The 20473-nt window shown below is 40.2% G+C and overlaps 1 protein-coding gene across 7 annotated transcripts in view; it reads right to left on the bottom strand.

Annotated features, from left to right (window-relative positions):
• The window catches only part of atrx (ATRX chromatin remodeler), a 245380-nt gene that overhangs the window by 140243 nt on the left and 84664 nt on the right, over window positions 1-20473 (bottom strand). For all 7 annotated transcript variants that reach the window (XM_072595413.1, XM_072595410.1, XM_072595412.1 and 4 more), the window contains 4 exons: window positions 18666-18782; window positions 13608-13717; window positions 11167-11234; window positions 3766-6440 (listed from right to left, as the gene is read on the bottom strand). In XM_072595413.1, the coding sequence (XP_072451514.1) occupies window positions 3766-6440; window positions 11167-11234; window positions 13608-13717; window positions 18666-18782 (2970 nt within the window). The remainder of the gene's footprint in view (window positions 1-3765; window positions 6441-11166; window positions 11235-13607; window positions 13718-18665; window positions 18783-20473) is intronic.

Below are 20473 nucleotides of genomic sequence, written 5' to 3'. Positions count from 1 at the left end.
ATCAGGTGAGGCACAAGGCCTGTTCCACATATGAATTGGGCAACATAACTCAACAGCATTGTTGAGCAAGGACTGGAGCCTGCGCTGGCTATGCAAATCCAAAACAAAACCTAGTTGGGTGCCCATAAAACCTTTCAATTCAAATTTTAATGGAAGTTCAGTTATTTCCAAGATTACATGGAAGAACCTGCAGTTTTCAGCATTTTGTCGAATGGCAACTTCCCTACCAAGATCCACTTGCCAGCCAATCTACATCCTCTTCTCATTCAGTATACACTGCTGTTCCCTTTGAAACTTGTTCATGCTTTGTTTCAATGCATCAAGACAAAAAGTTTCAACAGTGCATTTCTTCCCTTCAGCAATAGGTAAATGAAATAAGTTTTATTAATTAGTTAGCCACTGAAATTAGAGTTTAATGTAACTTCAACAGTAAAATCAAAAAACTTCTCCAAAGCTGTTAAAATTTTATGTAATATAAAAACATTACACTGAACAGAAAATTTACTTGTGTAATAACTCAGTGTTAATGTCTCATCAAGAGACTATATTGACATTGTGCTGGGCACAAACTATACTGAAAAAAAAAATGACATTGGCACAACAGTTGGAGAAGTTCTAGACAAAGGGATTGCAACGCAAAAAGATGTTGAAACCAATAATTAATGGAACGAGTTTAACAAGTTAGTTGGCTAATGCTACTGAGTGATGAATAAAAATTCAAGCTTTCTTTTAAAATACATACTGATAAAAGTTATACTTTACATATGATGTTTTGCAATGGGCATTACTTTGCAAAAGTGTGGAATGAGGGAAGCCTTTTAAAAGGGTTTTGACAAGCTAATGTATGAAAGGCTTCTTTGTAAAACGGGAGTCAGTGATATTAGTGGCAATTATATTGAACTGAACTGAAAATTAGCCAGAAAGTACAAGGAAGCATTTGTTGCAGGTATCTCTAGTAAATGTTTGGAAACTAAACAGACAGACAATCTTGAGACATCCATCAGGAATTCAGGTTGAGACCATTACTCTTCATTACTGTTGTTGTTAATAGTGATCTAGATACAAATCTTGGAATCATTCCACAAGACTGTAGGAAACAGTAACAGGAGTAAGCTTTTCGGCTGTTTGAGCCTGTTCTGCCATTCAAATAGGATCATGACTGATCTGACATTCCTTACATCCACTTTCTGGCCCTTTCCATGTAACCCTTGATTCCCCAACTGATCCAAGAATCTACCTCAGCCTCAAAATATACTTAAGGACTCTCCCCTATCGCACTCTGTGGCAAGGAGTTCCAAAGAATCTAGATGATACTTGCTCGCTTCAAGTCGACTGTGATGTGCTGGGTGACTGCGCTTGATCAGCAAATTATGCTGAATATGTAGGGGGTACTACACTGTATGTGCGGGCGGAATAAATGCTCTAAAGCAATAAAGCATAGGGCCACCTTGTGGAGCAGTGGTGGTGTCCCTGCCCCTGGACCAGGGAGGCCTGGATTAAAGTCCTAGGTGCTTCACAGGTGTGTATAATATCTCTGAACAGGTCGATTAGAAAAACAGGTTAAATGATAAAAAGCAAAAATGGTTTTAGAAAGTGGGAGAGACTTGGTCATTCTAGTGTTATTTCTCTCAAGAGATTTACAAGCGTGCCTGTGGAGTAATGGCTAAAGCAACAAGATTAATAAGTCAATTGACTAAAAGGCAAAGCATGCTAATCGACCCTTTTACAATGCCTTGCTCGGATCTCAGTTAGCGTGGAGCATCCAATTTTGGTCCCCATTTTAGAAATGTGACATAATTTAATATATATTTACCAACCTGTGGCAACCATTAGAATAGGTTAATTCTGTTTTCTGCAAATTGCTAATTAAAAAAAAAATGAACCATTAAAATCATTAATCTAAGGTCACGATACTTGTTGGCATATAACAAAGCCACAATGAAAGCAAAATATTGGGTATGCTGGAAATCTGAAACAAACACAGAAAAATGCTACAGTATCTCAGCATATATTTTATATATATATATATATATTATATATATATATATATATATATATAAAAAAAAGGAGGTGCTAGTGTTAGACTGGAATGGACAAAGTTAAATATCTCACAATACCATGTTATTTTAACATAGAACAATACAGCGCAAAACAGGCCCTTCGGCCCTCGATGTTGCGCCGACCTGTGAACTCTCAGCTCGCCCCCCTACACTATGCCAAAATTATCCATGTGCTTATCTAAGGATTGTTTCAATCTCCCTAATGCGGCTGAGTTGACTACCTTAGCAGGTAGGGCATTCCACACCATTACCACACTCAGTGTAAAGTACTTGCCTCTGACATCTGTCTTAAATCTATCACCCCTCAATTTATAGTTGTGCTCTCTCGCACAAGCTGATGTCATCATCCTAGGAAAAAGTCTTTCTCTGTCTACCCTACCTAATCCTCTGATCATCTTGTACAGGTTGACCATCCAACAGGTTTTTGTGAACGTACTAGCTATCGGACAGCTACCTGAAGGAGCAGCGCTCTGAAAGCTAGCACTTCCAAAATAACCTGATACTTTACATATATTATACATACTCCTCACCCGCTCCCCTCCCCACCCCATCCCCACAGGTGCAGCAGAACAATTCAGTCTCCACCATACATGGTTTTAAAATTAGAGCTACTGTCAAGTCAGTACAATGATACTCCATGCAATGAAGTGAGATGATACCGTCGCAAATGAAGCCAATTAAAACTTCTACTTGTGAAAACATTTAGAACAAGTGCACACAAAGTTAAAAGTAACATGCAAATAAAGGAAGTTTTTCTTCATGTTGCACAGCAGCTGGTTAAGGTCTGGAATGAATTGCCTAAGAGGGTGCTGAAGGCAGGTACAATTAAAGCATTCAATAAGGAATCAGTTCTCAGAAGAACGTTTAAAGTTACATGCAGAAGCCAGGGAATAGAATTCTGAACTATTCATCCGGAGAGCTGTTGCAAACAAGGGCTGAATGGCCTCCTGCACCCTAATAATTCTGAGACTCTGTGATAAATGTTAATTCTAGAATATGCCAAAGTTCAGCAGTTTTGTTTATCCACAATGACAACACTGGTTTCATGTGACAGTAGTCCATAACCAGGGATTAAATATTTCCAAAATCAAGTTGGCCAAGAGGACGTTCAAAAGGCATTATTTTCATTTATATGTGCAATAAATCATCAAATGTTTCAGCTAATGTGAACAAATACATGCATTAATAAATGCCTGGTGTAGCATATTTCCATCTTCAGCTGACAACAACTGCAATAGCATCAAAAACATTAGGTCAATACTATAATGCAATTGAGGTTAACTGTTCTGATTGGGTTATCCTAGCAAGGCAACATCAATAAGAGCTCAGAAAAGACATGATTTGTTTATGGATAAGGTTATTTGAAAAAGTCCACAAAGTAGACACCAGAGTCATTTTGTGGTTAGCACTGCCATCTGAAGCATCAGGGATCACCCTTGGGCGACCGTGTGCAGTTTGCACATTCTCCAAATGTTTGCTCTAGTATCCTTCCACAATTCAATGTTGTTCAGATTAAGTGGATTAGCTTTAGGAAATGCAGGGTTACTGGGATAGGGTAGAGGGGTGGGTCTGGGTGGGACGCTCTTTGGAGGGTCAGTGGGTTGAACAGTCTGCTTCCACACTAGAAATTTACAAATCTATGAAACTGTGATGCGTTGAAAAATGACTAATGAAAAGAAAATCACATTAATAGAAGCACACCTACCTGATGACTGGCAAAAACCTGATCCTGTAGTGAGAACAATGTTTTCCATGATAGGCTGTATCTTTTGTTCATCACTGCTACGTTCTCCAGGCATGTCCTGCTTGTCCTCTTGTTCAGTTCCTTCATCGTCATCTGACGATGAAGAAGAGCTTTGCTTTTTCTCCACAGCTCGTTTCTTTCGTTTCAATTTTGCTTTTTCTGGAGCAGAATTTGTGGGAACTTTCTCATCTTTTGATGAGTCATCCCTATCATCCTTGGTTATCTGTCTTTTTGTTTTCTTTGAAGCTGATTTTTTAGCAGCACTAATTTTACTCAAGTTCTTTATTTCTTTTTCTAGGTCAGAATCATAGTTCGAAGAGTCTGAACGATGCTGTCTTTTTTTGTTAGCAACACTTATCCTTTTACTGGATCTTTTTCTCTCTTTTCCACCAAAATCTGAGCTTGAGGATGAGCACTTCCTTTTCCGTTTAAGACTACTAGACTGTGGCATTCGTTTTCTCAAGCCAAACAAACTAGTCCTTTTAATAATTCTTTGGGATGAATCACTATCTTTGTTATCCACATCTGAGGAACTCTCACACTTCACTGCAGCCTTTTTCAATACCTCAGGGATTTCATCTGAGTCAGAGGTAGTTTGCACACTAGCTTGATGTGGTGTATCTGACTTATTAGGATCAGATTCTTGCATCTCGCACTTGACACTTTTGCTGACCGTTTTTGATTGGCCAGATTTTACTTTCCCTGAAGAGTCAACTTTGTCTTTACCTTTAGCTTCCCTTTTTAATCTTCTACGCTTTTTATCACCACCAGTACTATCAGTGTCTTCTTCAGATCTTGAGTTCACAATTCCTGTTCCACCAGGACGCCTCAGGGGTGTAGTTTTTATGCGAGGTGATCGCCTGGTATCAGCATCTTCTGATAGAACTGAAGTATCATTTACAGGATCATTTTCAAGATCATCTTCAATTACTTCATCTGATTTTTTCTTCCTCTTTTTTGAAATTTTTAAATTACCGCTTTGAATTTTTTTCCTGACTTTTTTGTCTTTATTGGAATCTTCTGCAGCACTGATTCTTTCTCCACCTTCAACGTCATCATGACTATCCACTCCATATCCAGTGTCATCACCATCAGCTTCATTACCGTCGTTGTCGCCAGCACTGCCTGCATCACTCTCCACCACATGCCCTTTGTTTCCATCGTTATTATCCACTACCTCAGCAGCATCACTCCCATTAGCCACTGCCTCAGCAACTTCATTATCCTCTGCCTCAGTAGTGTCCCTCCCATTATCCTCAATCTCAGCAACACCTTCAGCATCATCTATTGTTGCATTACTTTGTCTATCCTTAAACATTTTTTTCTTGCCTGCATCTTTTGCACTTTTTTTAGCTCTCTTAAGTGAAGCTGGGGTCAACTTACTTAAAGATTCACACTTAGCTGAAGATTTAACACTGGAATCAGAGTCAAACTCTGAGGATTTTTCAGAATTCTGATTTTCAGCAGGTGCTTTAGCTGATGTAGTATCTAACAGTGTGCTATTACTAGCAGAATTATCCATTGCATCCAGATCTGGTAGCAACGAGACAGATGCCCCAAACAAACCTTCAGTTAATGAAGCAACAGAACCCATATCTAAAGCTTCATCTAAACTGTTAAGCAATGTTGCTTCACCCATCTCGGATTCTAATACAAGACCCGTATTTTCAGTATTAGCAACAACTTCGTTTTTGACCAACAGATCTTCATTTGATATACAATCAGTTTCAATTCTAGGCATTCTTGAATCCAGTACTAATGGACTGATTTGTTCGACTGGCATTTGTTGGTCTTCAGTAATCTTGTCTGGTTCACTTGGCACTACTGATACTTCCATCTGATCAGATTCATCTTCAGCTGAAACAGAGTTTTCTGCAATTGTCCGATCAGGTAATAAATCGTTCTCCTTGTTAGTGGAATCCAATACCTCAAATTTCTTAACACAATCTTGCAATGATCCAGCATGTTTCTTACTCTTTTCCTTTTCCAAGTCCTGAATCTCTTTATCTACAACTTCTTCCAATGCAAGATGAACTTTCTTTAGATCTCCAAGCACAGACTTAAAAGCTTTCAATTGTCTCATGCTTACATTAGGCTCAGATTCATTCAAATCTTTCTGTTTTAAGAAATTAACAAAACTCATATTCAAGTTAGCTGTTGTATCTATTAACTTGCGAGCCTTCTTCAGAATTTCTTTTGGCACTTTCAGTGCCTTATAAGAATATAAAATGCTTCCAGAACCTGGAGGAAGGGTTGCTAACGTGTCTTCATCCTTTTCTTGACCGTTACAACCTTTACTGGAAATTCTCTGAGTATTTTTATACTCATGATCCATAGACTTGTCACTGTCATGAGGACCTGGAGATTTGCATTTATCACTGTCCAATTTAAATTTATCAAAGTCTCTCCTTTTTCTGTTTTGTTGCCACAGCTGATCGAGACACTCAAATACACTGTCACATGCAGTCACCAAATCCAATAAAGGCTCTGGGTTACATACATAGCAGTACCACTTTTTGTTTTCATCCATAATATTGGATAGTTCCTTCCTGCCCAAGTTTCGCAAGATGCAACTTTTGCAAAATGCATTGTGACAAAAATCACAACAAATTAGATTTCCACCTTCAGCACACCATCTGCAATACAGAAGGAAAGAAGAATAAAAAGAAAGCATTACATCAAGTAATAACCAGAGTTTTGGATCTTCTTCAGCTATCAATTGCAACAGGTAGAACAATGCAGAAAGATCTATCCACATCATCTACACAGCACTTTAGTGAATAGCACCTAATTATTTTTTTCTTTTTGAACTTATTTAGATGTTGGAAATGAATTCTCATTAAAAACATCTTTGTCTGTCTCCTGACTGAAGCTGCTGGCTCCAAAGGGCAGGGTATCAGGATACTTTTGCCTCAAACTCAGCTCCCTGTTGGCCAACATTGCTATACTTTGGACCAAAGGGTCTGTTTCTATGCTGTATATCTATACACCTTTTGGAGATTACAGCCACTCAGATGGTTGTTATGGACCAGGAGAAAGTGAGGACTGCAGATGCTCGAGATCAGAATCAAGAGATTGGTGCTGGAATTTTTGGGACACCCGCACCCACCAACGCCACCGCCTAGTGGCTGAACACGTCAACTCCCCCTCCCACTCAGTCAAGGACACGCAGGTTCCTGGGCTGCCTCCACCGCCAAACTATTACCACCATACGCCTGGAGGAGAAACTTCTCATATTCCTCCTTGGAACCCTGCAACCACACGGGATAAATGTGAATGTCAACAACTTCCTCATTTCTCTTCCCGCCCCCCATACCTATCTTTCAATCTCACAAATGACTACTCTTTCTGGATTTAAGTTTGCCCACTCAGCTGGAATGTTCATTTTCAGACGCTTCGACACCGTACTAAGTATCATCACCAGTGAGCCTCCCATGAAGCATTGGTGGTATGGCCCACTTTTTATTTGTTTTTAGGTTCCCTTGAGTCAGTGATGTCATTTCCTGTCAGTTTTCTCTGGGGTGATAAATGGAATCCAAGTCAATGTGTTGACATCACCACAGGAAATGACATCAAAGGAAACCAAGAGACAAATAAAAAGCAGGCTATACCACCAGTGCTTCACCAGAGACTCACTAATGATGGTACCTAGCATGGTGACAAAACATCGGAAAACAAACCTTCCAGCTCAGTGAGCAAACCTACACCCAGAACCTCAATCTGAGCTATAAATCTTCTCAAAACTCTGACTATTCTTTGCTATACAGAGGTCAGGACCAGAGGACAACATAGCCATAACTGTTTCCAGTAGAGAAAACAAATTACAATTAAAACAGAAAACAAAGATTAATTTTCCATCGTTTACACAACCAGCCAGAAAACTCTACCAAGATACAGAGAAAGAAAACTGAAGTCTGTGCTGCTATCTCAGAAGATAACCATGAAAACTACTTTGAAATAGAGTCATAGAGATGTACAGCATGGAAACACACCCTTCAGTCCAACTTGTCCATGTCAACCAGATATCCCAACCCAATCTAGTCCCACCTGCCAGCACCCGGCCCATATCCCTCCAAACCGTTCCTATTCATATATCCATCCAGATGCCTTTTCAATTCTGCAATTGTACTAGCCTCCACCACTTCTCCTGGCAGCTCATTCAATACATGCACCTCTCTTTGCATGAAAACGTTACCTCTTGGGTCTCATTTATATCTTTCCCCTCTCACCCTAAACCTATGCCCTCTAGTTCTGGACTCCCCCATCCCAGGGAATAGACATTATCTATTTATCCTATTCTTGCCCCTCATGATTTTATAAACATCTACAAAGTCACCCCTCAGCTTCCAACGCTCCAGGGAAAACAGCCCCAGCCTATTCAGCCACTCCTGATAGTTCAAATCCTCCAATCCTGGCAACATACTTGTAAATCTTTTCTGAACCCTCTCAAGTTTCACAACATCTTTCCAATAGGAAGGAGATCAGAATTGCACACAATATTCCAACCAATGTCCTGTACAGCCGGAACATGACCTCCCAACTCCTGCACTCAATACTCTGACCAACGAAGGAAAGCATTCCAAATGCCTTCTTTACTATCAAGGAGCTGTGAACCTGCACTCCAAGGTCTCTTTGTTTAGCAACAGTCACTAGGACCTTACCATTAAGTGTATAAGTCCTGCTAAAGTGTGCGTTCCCAAAATGCAGCACCTCGCATTTATCTAAATTAAACTTCATCTGCCACTTCTCAGCCCATTGGCCCAACTGATCAAGATCCCGTTGTAATCTGAGGTAACCTTCTTCGCTGTCCACTACACCTCCAACTTTGGTGTCATCTGCAAACTTACTAACTGTACCTCTTATGCTCACATCCAAATCATTTATATAGATGATGAAAAGTAGTGGACCCAGCACCGATCCTTGTGGCACTCCACTGGTCACAGGCCTCCAGTCTGAAAAACAACCCTCCACCACCATCCTCCGTCTTCTCCTTTTGAGCCAGTTCTGTATCCAAATTGATCGTCCTCCCTGTAATCCATGAGATCTAACCTTGCTAACGAGTGTCCCATGGGGAACCTTGTCGAACACCTTACTGAAGACCATATAGATCACGTCCACCGCTCTGCCCTCAATCTTCTTTGTTACTTCTTCAAAAAACTCAAATCAAGTTTGTGAGACATGGTTTCCCATGCACAAAGCCATGTTGACTATCACTAATCAGTCCTTACCTTTATAAATACATGTAGATCCTGTCCCTCAGGATTTCCTCCAACAACTTGCCCACCACTGACGTCAGGCTCACTGGTCTACAATTCCCTGGCTTATCCTTAACACCTTTCTTAAACAGTGGCACCAAGTTAGATAACCTCCACTCTTCCGATACCTCACCTGTGACTTTTGATGATACAAATATCTCAGCAAGGGGCCCATCAATACTTCCCTAGCTTCCCAGAGTTCTAGGGTACACCTGACCAGGTCCTGGGGATTTATCCACTTTTATGCGTTTCAAGACATCTAGCACCACGTCCTCTATAATATGGACATTTTTCAAGATGTCACCACCTATTTCCCCATATTCTACATTTTCCATGTTCTTTGCCACAGTAAACACTGATGCAAAATACACATCTCCTGTGGCTCCACACAAAAGCTGTCTTGCTTGTCTTTGAGGGGTCCCTATTCTCTCCCTAGTTACTCTTTTGTCCTTAAATGTTTTTTTTTAAAAAACCCCTTTGAATTCTCCTTAACTATTTGCCAAAGCTACCTCATGTCCCCTTTTTGCTCTCTTGATTTCCCTCTTAAGTATACCTACTGCCTTTATACTTAAGGATTCACTCAATCTATCTTGTTCATATGCTTTTTTTCCCTCAACCAAACCCTCAATTTCTTTAGTCACCCAGCACTCTCTACACCTACTAGCCTTTCCTTTCACCCTAAGAGAATATACTGCCTATGGACTCTCGTTATCTCATTTCTGAAGGCTTCCCATTTTCCTTTACCTGCGAACATCTGCCGCCAATCAGTTTTTGCACGTTCTTGCCATCAAAATTAGTCTTCCTCCAATTTAGAATTTCAACTTTTAGATCTGGTGTACCCTTTTTCATCAGTACTTTAAAACTAATAGAATTATGGTTGTTGGCCTCAAAGTGCTCCCCCATTGACACCTCAGTCACCTGCCCTGCCTTATTTCCAAAGAGAACGTCAAGTTTTGCACCTTCTCTAGTAGGTACATCTACATACTGAATCAGAAAACTTTCTTGTACACACAAACTCTTCTCCATCTAAACCCTTAACACTATGGCAGTCCCAGTCTGTTTGTAAAGTTAAAATCCCTTACCATAATCACCCTATTATTCAAAATGAAAGGATATTATTCCGCAAGGCGTCGGAAATCCTTGCATTCAAATGGAAATCCCAACATTAAAGGTCATGTCGAGATGACCAAGCCACTAACTGGTCTATACATCCAATAAACTGGCGGCAACATTCTCTCTGACGCATCTGACAAATCAATAGATCACACAGACATCCAAGAATAGGTAAACTGCACAGACATCCATCTCACCCAGAATCAAAAACAAGTCTGTGCTCTTTCTGTTGATGTTTTCAGAAAATGAGTCACACTGAGTTAATTAAAAATAGTTAAACTATGATATATATTTGAAATCCAGTGCTGACGGAAGAGGTTGGGAAAACATTTGAAAGGTTGAAATTCCAGAATCAAAAAGCCACAATTGCATCAAGCGATGGAAATTTTACATTCCCAATAACGGAGGGGCATGGACAAACTACTTGCATCACAAAAACAAATTTCACCTTTGCTACTTAAGATCTGCAACATCAAGTTTCAGGATAAAATTCCAAACACCCAAGTTCATTCAAGGTGCTGCATATTAAAATATCCTCCTCAGAGCTCAGTTTCACCGAATGTGCCCTGTGATTCACAGAGGATTTCTGCACACCAATGGCAACTTTCTACCATCAATTAAACAAGGAAACCATTCCGCACAGAATGCTGCAAACTTAGAAACAATGATGCTGCGAAATCCAGCCACAGAAGAAAATCTCTGGACAGATCCAAATAAATACTGAGTAATGGTACCAACTGAGGAGAGATCAGGTCCCTACAGGACAAGCATTAACCCTGGGCATAGTTTTGGGCAGTTGGTAAGTCTTATTTTCTTTAACAATACTAAACTGATGTCAGTTTTATTTTCACCTTTTTATAAAAGACTGAATTGGCATGATACTGACCAGGAAGCTATTAAAATGAATCCTACCCTTTCAAATGAAGTGTAAATGAATGTTAGTGAAATGATAGTATGAGAAAAAAAGGATTAGAAAATAAAATACGCTACTCACCTGCATTGTTCATCCATACCATCTGCATCTCGGCTAATATCGTCACTCATATAGTACTTATGGCAACTCTAAAAAAAGGAGAAATTAAAAATCTTAGAAACCAGTTTAGATCATTGTTGGTAATAGACACAAAAATGACCATTGATAAAACATAGCAAAAATTTTGATTTTAGTGTGTTGACCATCCTCAATTGTATTAGATTACCATGGTGCCACATTAAGCAGAGGATTTTTTTTTTAAAAAGAGGGATATGCCAACAAGCACCTTCAAATACTTAACAGGGTAGGAGCAATGCATTAAAATATGTATATATCCAAGAATACAATGCATGCTGAAGACAGGTAACTATCACCTCTCTCAAGTACTGCTATTTTAAGGTTACAGCATTTCCCATCGTCGTTCTTGGAGTCCCTAAGTAGCAATGCCCATTGTTAAATATGCAACCACATTCCAGGTCAGGCAGCAAGTCTACTGTACACCCTACAGAAAGAGTTTTAGAAGCTCTAAACACCAACAGGATAACAAGGGCAGAGTATCAAAGGTCCCTTAGCCCAAGGATTCAATGAACACCACAACTCCCTCCTGGGTCCAGGTAGCTCTTTTCACTAAAAACTGTTCTTAAGAGTTAGACATGACCTGCAAATACAGGTTTTAAGTCACATTTTAAATAATTATTGGCAACTACTCAGTTTGCACACTTTAGGATTTCTTTTTGCATTCGCCTTTTAATTAAATTTGCTTTTCTTTCTTTCTAAACAAAAACATTGCCACCCCTCCAATTACCCTTCTGTCTCATCTTCATTAAAGTTATATGCAGCATAATGGTATCACAGTTTATAGAATAACAACTTTGTTTACATTTGTTGATGAGAAATGGTTATCATTGGTTTGGTCAGCAAGTATTGCTCATCTCAAACTGTCCTCAAGCTGATTACAATCTGCCTCTTAAATGCTGCAGTGTATACCATATCAGTACACTCACAGGTGTAAATGAGTTCCAGGATTTTGACCAGCAATAGTGAAAGAAAGATAACCCCAAGTCAGGATGGTGTGTGGTATGACGTGAAACTGGCCAAGTGGCAGTGTACCCATGCATATGTTGTCACTGACCTCCTAGATGTGTGCTTTGAAGGTACTGTTAAAATAGCCCTGGAGGGGTGTACAGTGCATCTTGTAAATTGCATACAATGTTACCATTGTGCATTGGTGGTGGAGGGAGTGAATGTTAAAGATGCGAGTGGGCTTTGTGGTGCTGATACGATACCAATAAAGCAGGCAGCTTTGTCCTGGATGGTGTTAAGCTTCCAGAATTTTACTGAAGTTGCAATCATCCTGTCAAATGGTCTGTGCTTCATTTCGAACCTTGCAGCTGGTAGATAGGATTTGAAGCAGGTTACTCACCATAGAATTCCCAGCTTCTGACTTACACTTGTAGCCACACTACTTACTTGACTGGTCCCATTCAGTTCCTGGTCAGAATGCGGATATTGATGGGTTCCGCTATGGTAAGGCCATTGAACATCAGGATTATTGGATTCTCTTTCATTGGAGATAGTCACTGTTGACAACCATGTAGGATGAGTCTTACTTGCCACTTACCGATCCAAGCCTGAATGTTGGCTAAGGCTTGCTCCACTTGAACAGGCTGCTTCAATATCAGAATTATCACGAATGGTGCTGAACACAGATGATTGCACATCCCAACTTACTGACCTAATATTGGAGGTCAGGTCATGAAACAGCAGCTGATGGCAGTCAGGCCAAGTCACCCCAAGAACTCCTGCAGAGATGTTCCATGGTTGAGATGATTGATCACCAATCACCACCACCTTCTTTTATGCTACTTGACTTTAATCAGGGTGAAAAGATATTCCTCGGATTCCATTAATTCCGCTTTTGCTCAGGCTCCCTGATGTCACACTGTCCAATGCAGCTCCAATGTCAAGGGTATCTTAATTCCAGCCTTGCAATCAACACTGGGAAACTTTCAAAGTAACAGCATCGTCTTTCCACCGTTTTTGGCAGCTGCATTTATGCCTCAATTTTAAAACTCTAATGCCCGTTTTTGTGTACCTATTGGCCTTGCACCTGCCTCACCTAGAACTGCTCCAGCTTAATACTCATCCAACATTGCACTCTGAAGCTTCAATACTTGTCACTATGCCTTCAGATGACTGGATCAAGTTCTGGAATTCAAACTATAACATTATCTTTTCCCATCTTTCTTCCAAAAATAAGATGGTTAAACCTTGAACAATCTGTCTTAATGTTGCCTTATGGGGTTCAATTTCAAATCTGCTCAAAGAACCTGTGAAACACCACTGATCCTTTCAGTACATTAAACTTGCTATGTAAGGAATATGTTGCTGTTAATGTTCAATAATACTGCTACAAATGGCAACATGCGCAACTTTTAATGGAAAATATAAACAACTCATACCCTACAAATGAGAACTTTCAATGCCGGATGCCGCTGGACTGAATCCTTGTGAAAATGGTTCACTTGCTGTCCACAAGCAGTACAGCTGACAATTCCATGCAAATTCTCATCTAACGAAACAAAAAAAAACAATTTTATTTTTACGGTGGTTCACAGTTTCACACAGTTAATAAAATTAGATTTCAAGTACACTATTAAAATTTCAATGCAATCTAAATGGACACAATGCACTCTCAATAAGGCAATTCATTCCTTGCCCCAATTAGAATTGGCATTGTACACCTTTGGAACAATCTCTAATCAAAACATAAAAATAAATATCATATATATTTTGATATATTTATATCAAAAATAAAGCTCCTTCGGATTCACACAAATTATGCTGTTTATAATCATAATGCGGTTTTAATTAAAGGGCGTAAATTAGTAAGTCATTTTTCACCTGAGATATTCTAGACTGCTTCCAAGGTGTTCAAATTTCTGTGTTGGACTGGGGTGGACAAAGTTAGAAGTCACATGACACCAGGTTATAGTCCAAAAGGTTTATGAAATCCCAAACTTTCAGAGCACAGGTTCTTTATTAGGTGAAGTTTGTAAGATGGAGATAGCCATGCATCACAATTACTGCTGTTACTTTATTTTGAATGCAGGGGAGTCGATATTTCAAGCATAAGCTCTTCATCAAGAATGAGGGGGTAACCCAAGGGGGCTGAGAGATAATTGGGAGATGAGTCAGGCTGGGGACAAGATAGTTGGGAATGCAATAGGTAGATGAAGGTAGGGGTGAAGGTGAAAGGTCAGAGAGAAGGGTGGAGCATACAGGTGGGAAGGAAGATCGACATGTAGGACGGAGGTGCGCGAAGTCGATGAGATGCGCTGGAGGGCATCGACAACCATGTGGGAGGGAAATTGTGATCTTTAAAAGGAGGCCATGTGCGATGTTCTATGGTGAAATTGGTCCTCCTGGGAGCAGAGGCGACGGAGGCGGAGGAATTGGGAATAAGGGATAGCATTTTTACAGGAGTTTTGTTTCCCTAGCCCCTAACGCCTCAACTTCACCATGGATATCCAGTCCCTGTACACATCCATCTGCCATAACAAAGGCCTCCAAGCCCTACATTCCTTCCTCTTCTGCCGACCCAACTAATACCCTTCTATTGACACACATGTAATTGGTTTAACTGGTTCTCACGCTCAACAATTTTTCCTTCAAATCCTCCCACTTCCCCCAGATCAAAGGGATAGCCATAGGCACCCGTATGGGCCCCATCTTTGTCTGCCTCTTCATCGGGTATGTGGAACAGTCCATCTTCCGCAGTTACACCGGCACCATTTCCCACCTTTTCCTCTGCTACTTTGATTACTGTATCACCACCACCTCATGCTGCCACAATGAGTTGAACAGTTCATCAACTTCTTGAACACCTTCCACCCCGATCTTAAGTTCGCCTCGGACATCTCCCTTCCTGGACCTCTTCATCTCCATTTCCGGTGACTGACTCAACATCGACATCTACTACCAACCCACAAACTCCCACAGCAACCTGGACTACACTTCCTCCCTGTAAAAAAAAACTATCCTTTACTCCCAATTTCTCCAACCCCCCCACAACTGCTCCCAGGACCATCAATTCTACCACAGAACACCCCAGATAGCCTCTTTCTTCAAAGACCGCAATTTAAGACCATAAGACATAGGAGTGGGAGTAAGGCCATTCGGCCCATCGAGTCCACTCTGCCATTTAATCGTGGCTGATGAGCATTCCACTTACCCGCATTCTCCCCGTAGCCCTTAATTCCTTGTGACATCAAGAATTTATCAATCTCTGCCTTGAAGACATTTAGTGTCCCGGCCTCCACTGCACTCTGCGGCAATAAGTTCCACAGGCCCACCACTCTCTGGCTGAAGAAATGTCTCCGCATTTCTGTTCTGAATTGACCCCCTCTAATTTTGAGGCTGTGCCCACGGGTCCTAGTCTGCTCACCAAATGGAAACAATTTCTTAGCGTCCACTCTTTCCAAGCCATGCATTATCTTGTAAGTTTCTATTCGATCTCCCCTTAATCTTCTAAACTCCAATGAATACAATCCCAGGGTCCTCAGCCGTCCCTCGTCTGTTAGACCTACCATTCCAGGGATTATCCGTGAGAATCTCCGCTGGACATGCTCCAGTGCCAGTTTGTCATTCCTGAGGTGTGGGGCCCGAAACTGGACACAGTACTCCAAATGGGGCCTAACCAGAGCTTTATAAAGTCTCAGTAGCACATTGCTGCTTTTATATCCCAACCCTCTTGAGATAAATGACAACATTCCATTCGTTTTCTTAATCACAGATTCAACCTGCATGTTTACCTTTAGAGAATCCTCGACTAGCACTCCCAGATCCCTTTGTACTTTGGCTTTATGAATTTTCTCACCATTTAGAAAGTAGTCCATGCTTGTATTTTTTTTTCCCTCCCATGTGGTTGATAATGCTCTCAAGCCCATTTCATCGACTTCACACATCTGTCCTTGAAAGCCACCCCTCCAATCACAGCAAGAACAGAACGGTCCTGGTCCTCACCTTTCACTCCACCAACCACTACATTCATTGCATCATCCACTGCCATTTCTGCCACCTAAAACAAACCCCATCACCAGGGACATATTTCACTGCCCACCCCTATCTGCGTTCCGGAAAGACCATTCCTTCCATGAATCCGCAAGTAGTACAAAATCTGCACTCAAACCTCCCCCCCTCACCTTTGCCCAAGGCCCCAAAGGATACTTCCACATACAACAGAGATTTGCCTATGCTTCCACACACTTCATCCACAGTGTCCGTTGTTCTCAATGTGGTCTCCTCTACATTGGGGAGACAGGATGCTAACTTGCAGAACATTTCAGAGAATATCGCTGGGAACACGCACTAAGCAACCCCACCAACCTGTGGCCACTGCTTAACTCCACCCCCCCACTCTGCCAAGCACGAGCAAGTCCTGGGCCGCCTCCACTGCCAAACTCTCGCCACCCAACACATGGAGAAAGAATGCCTTGGATCCCTCCAACCAATAAGGATCAATGTGGATTTCACCAGTTTCCTCATTTCCCCTACCCCCCATCTTATCCCACATCTAACCTTCCAACTCGTCACCACCCTCTTGAACTGTCCTGTCATCTTCCTTCCCACCTACCCGCTCCACCTTCCTCACTGACCTATCACCTTCCCCCATATCTTCATCTACCCATCACATTCCCAGCTACCTTGCCCCCAGCCTCCCTCATTCCTTCTGAAGAGTTTATACTCAAAGCGTCAACTCTACTGCTCCTCCGGTACTGCCTGACCTGCTGTACTTTTCCAGCACCACACTCTTCCACTCTGATCTCCAGCATCTGCAGTCCTCACTTTCTCCTAGAGAGAATCTGCAAACCTGTTTATCTTCATAAAGTTTTTAATCAGTGTGAGTCTACAGGAGCTATGAAGGGCATTTTTATTTTTGGCCAGATTGATCCAGGCAAAAGATGCATAATTCTTCTATCATTCTGGGGCAAGGGGCATCCTTCCTGGCCTCAGGACACTTTTAAACTCTTCAAAATTAAATCAATGTGCAGTAAACAACAACAGATTTGAACACAAGGTCCCACATATAATCTCACCTGGCCTTGTTTGCTGACTTTCAGATTAAAAAATTGGACAGAACATTGGGAGAATGATCCTGTTATTCTTACAAGGCTACAAGATATTTCAGTAACTTAAAAAAGCAGACACTGGTTCAATTGATCCAAAACACCACATTTTAAACAGGACAACAGTGAGTGCCATTTTAGAATGTGTTCAAACTGTAAATAGAGATTTATCCTGCAATCCTGTGATTCAGATGTAAGAAATCTACTCCTGAGTCAAACCCAAACAAAATCAAAGTGACTTAATACTGAATTTACAAACTACACAGAACTTCAATAGGTAAAACTATTCGTATCACAAGGCAAATTTTAAACCCAATTAAATTGCAAAATCTTTGATGCAAAGCTTTTTCAAGGGTTCCAAGTTATCAATGACGTATGAAGAATATTTAAAAATTAGGATGTGATAAGTCTTCCTTCTTTTATGTCCTCACAGTATTAGCTTCATCCTGAAGTTCAAACAAAATAGACAGGTATGAAACAAAATGAAGTAGATCTGAATTTCTTTAATGACTAAGGGAAACGAGAGAAGGGTGAAATCCGCATGCTTGGGCCTATCCTCACCTGATCTAAATAATATTTAAAATGGTGCAAATCTAGGGACACTGGTAGTTCAAAAACACTTAGAGATCCATGTACACAAATCACTAAAGTAAATCACTAAATCAGGAACAAAAATAAATCCAAGAAACTAATTAAATTTTAGCCTTTATAACTAGAGGACTGGAATATATTGGAGAGCAAAGTTCTCTGCATAAAGTAGAAATTAAAGCATGTCTGGATTCCATACATTCCATCTGAGAAAGGGTACACTTGGCCTCAGGAGACTGATGGATTATATACACCAGAGTTGCATGGCTCAGAATAAGGAAGATTAGGGGCGACTTGATTGAGGTGTTTGGATCTTGGATTTTAAAAAAATCAAGTCAGAGACCTTTTCCACTGATAGTAGAGCATAGAACAAGGAGATGAAATCTTAAAATCAGTATCAGCCTCTCAAAAGTTAGAACATACTTCTTCAACATAAGTTATTGAAATCTTTCCTACAAAGAAAAAAGACTAGCAGCTAGCTTAATTAATAAATTTTAGATCTGAGGTTGATAGATTTTTGCTGGTTATTACAATGGAGGGAGATAAAATATAGAATTGGCCTGAAAGGCTGACTTTACAGTTCTCACATTCTTGTTCACATCCAAACCTGTACGATCATCTTCCATTTATTTGTTACAGTACATTTTACAGGTGCACAATTAGGAAAAATAATCAATTAAAATCATGCCCTCTTCAGCACAGTACCTGTCGTTATGACTAACAAATGCAACTAGTTAACTGCGGAGAGCAATCTTACAATGTCGGAGGAGCTGGTCAGTTACAAATGCTCAGCAATATACTTACCTCCACGTTTTTTTGTCGTTTCCATTTTGTTTTTAGGATTTCTGCTTCTAAATTCAGGGCCTCTAAAGTTATCTTTGTCTTCATTCCATGCTGGTTCAGGCTGTACCACTATTGTGCCTAAAAGGTGAAAAGGGCTTTGAAATTATAGGATATACACTAAAAGGTTTATAACAAGTGCAAAATCTACTGAAAAAGGAGAAACAGAAAACTATAATGCAATCAAGCAGAGTCTGCATGACTTCATCAAGGGGATGCCATGCCTGACAAATGTATTACAATTCTTTAAAGGGGTAAAAAAACACACAAGGCAGATAAAGGGAAATCAGTCGATGTGATATATTTGGATTTCCAAAAAAGCCATGCAATAAAAGGTATCACATCCAAATTACTTAATGTAAGAGCCCATGGTGTTGAAAGTACATTAATATGGATATTAGATTAGCTAACTAATACAAAGTAGTTAAGACAGAGGGGACATTTTCAGGATGGTGACCTATATCTCAGAATCTCCCTAGGATTAATGTTGGGGCCACAATTATTGGCATACATTAATGAGTTAGGTAAGGAAAGTGAATGTACTACCACCTTTACAGATGACAAAAACAGGTGTAAAGGGAATTTACGAGAATGACTAAGTCTATAGGGGATATCGGTAGGTGAAGCAAGTAGTCAAAACCTTAGCTGACTGAATATGAGGTCATGTACTTTGGCAGAATGAAGAGTTTTTTTAAAATATTATATACCTATCAAGAAAATTACGCAGCATAGAGGGATTTGGGGGTCATTGGCATGAACCATTAAAAGTTAGCATCCAAGTTCAGTGGGTAATAGCGAAGGCAAATGTTGGCTTTTTATTTCAAAGGAAATGAACTATAAAAATTGGAGAGTATTGTAAAAATATACAAGGCATTGGTCAGACAACAATCAGAATACTGTAATCAGTTCTGGTCCACTTAATTAAGATATACTGGCATTGGTGGCATTTCAAAGAATGTTCACTAGCTTGGTACCAGTTATGGAAGAAAGCTCAATGGGATGTTCAGTAACTTGGACTTGTACTTATTAATGCTTAGGAGAATAAAAGGACACCTTATTGAAACATAAAAAGATTCTTCAGATACTTGACAGGTGGACATGGAGAGGCTATTTCCCTTTGTGGAAGTGCCTGGGATCAGGAGGCATAATCTGAGAGCGACAATTCGCCCATGTCAGATAAATAGGAGGTGGAACTTTTTCAGAGGGTTGCGAATCCACAGAATTCTTTACCACACAGAGCTATAGATAATGGGTCATTATGCATATTCTAAGTTGAGAAATAAATTTAGAATCATTAAGGGAACCAGGGGTTTTGGGGGTAAAGACAGTAAAGTGGAGTTCATGATTACCAGATCAACCATGATCTCACTGAATGGCAGAGTGGATTTGATGGGCCAAATGGCCATTTTTTTCCCCAAGTCTGAAGAAGAAGCCAATTACTTAGTGAAATATTTGTACTACATTGAACCAGCTCCGTACAGTCACATATTAGGTACAAACAACAGACTACCTGCTTCATGTTTGCTTTCTGCAAAAATAAAGCTTGGTTTATATATCCCCATTCTGTCTTGATTCATCAGAGTGAAATTGTATTCCACTACTCCAAAGCACATTTTAATTCACAGAAACCATGCGCACTAGAACAGAATAAGCAGTTCGTCAAAGAACATTTGTGCACAAAAAAATATATGAATTTGTCTTCAGAGTAATTTTAATTATTCTCATGTGATAGTTGCAACACAATTAGCATTACATTATTTCTTACAGTATCC

This window comes from Chiloscyllium punctatum, chromosome 25 (assembly GCF_047496795.1).
Source record: "Chiloscyllium punctatum isolate Juve2018m chromosome 25, sChiPun1.3, whole genome shotgun sequence".
In the NCBI taxonomy this organism is placed as follows: Eukaryota; Metazoa; Chordata; class Chondrichthyes; order Orectolobiformes; family Hemiscylliidae; genus Chiloscyllium; species Chiloscyllium punctatum.
This window is presented reverse-complemented; position numbering and strand designations above follow the sequence as displayed.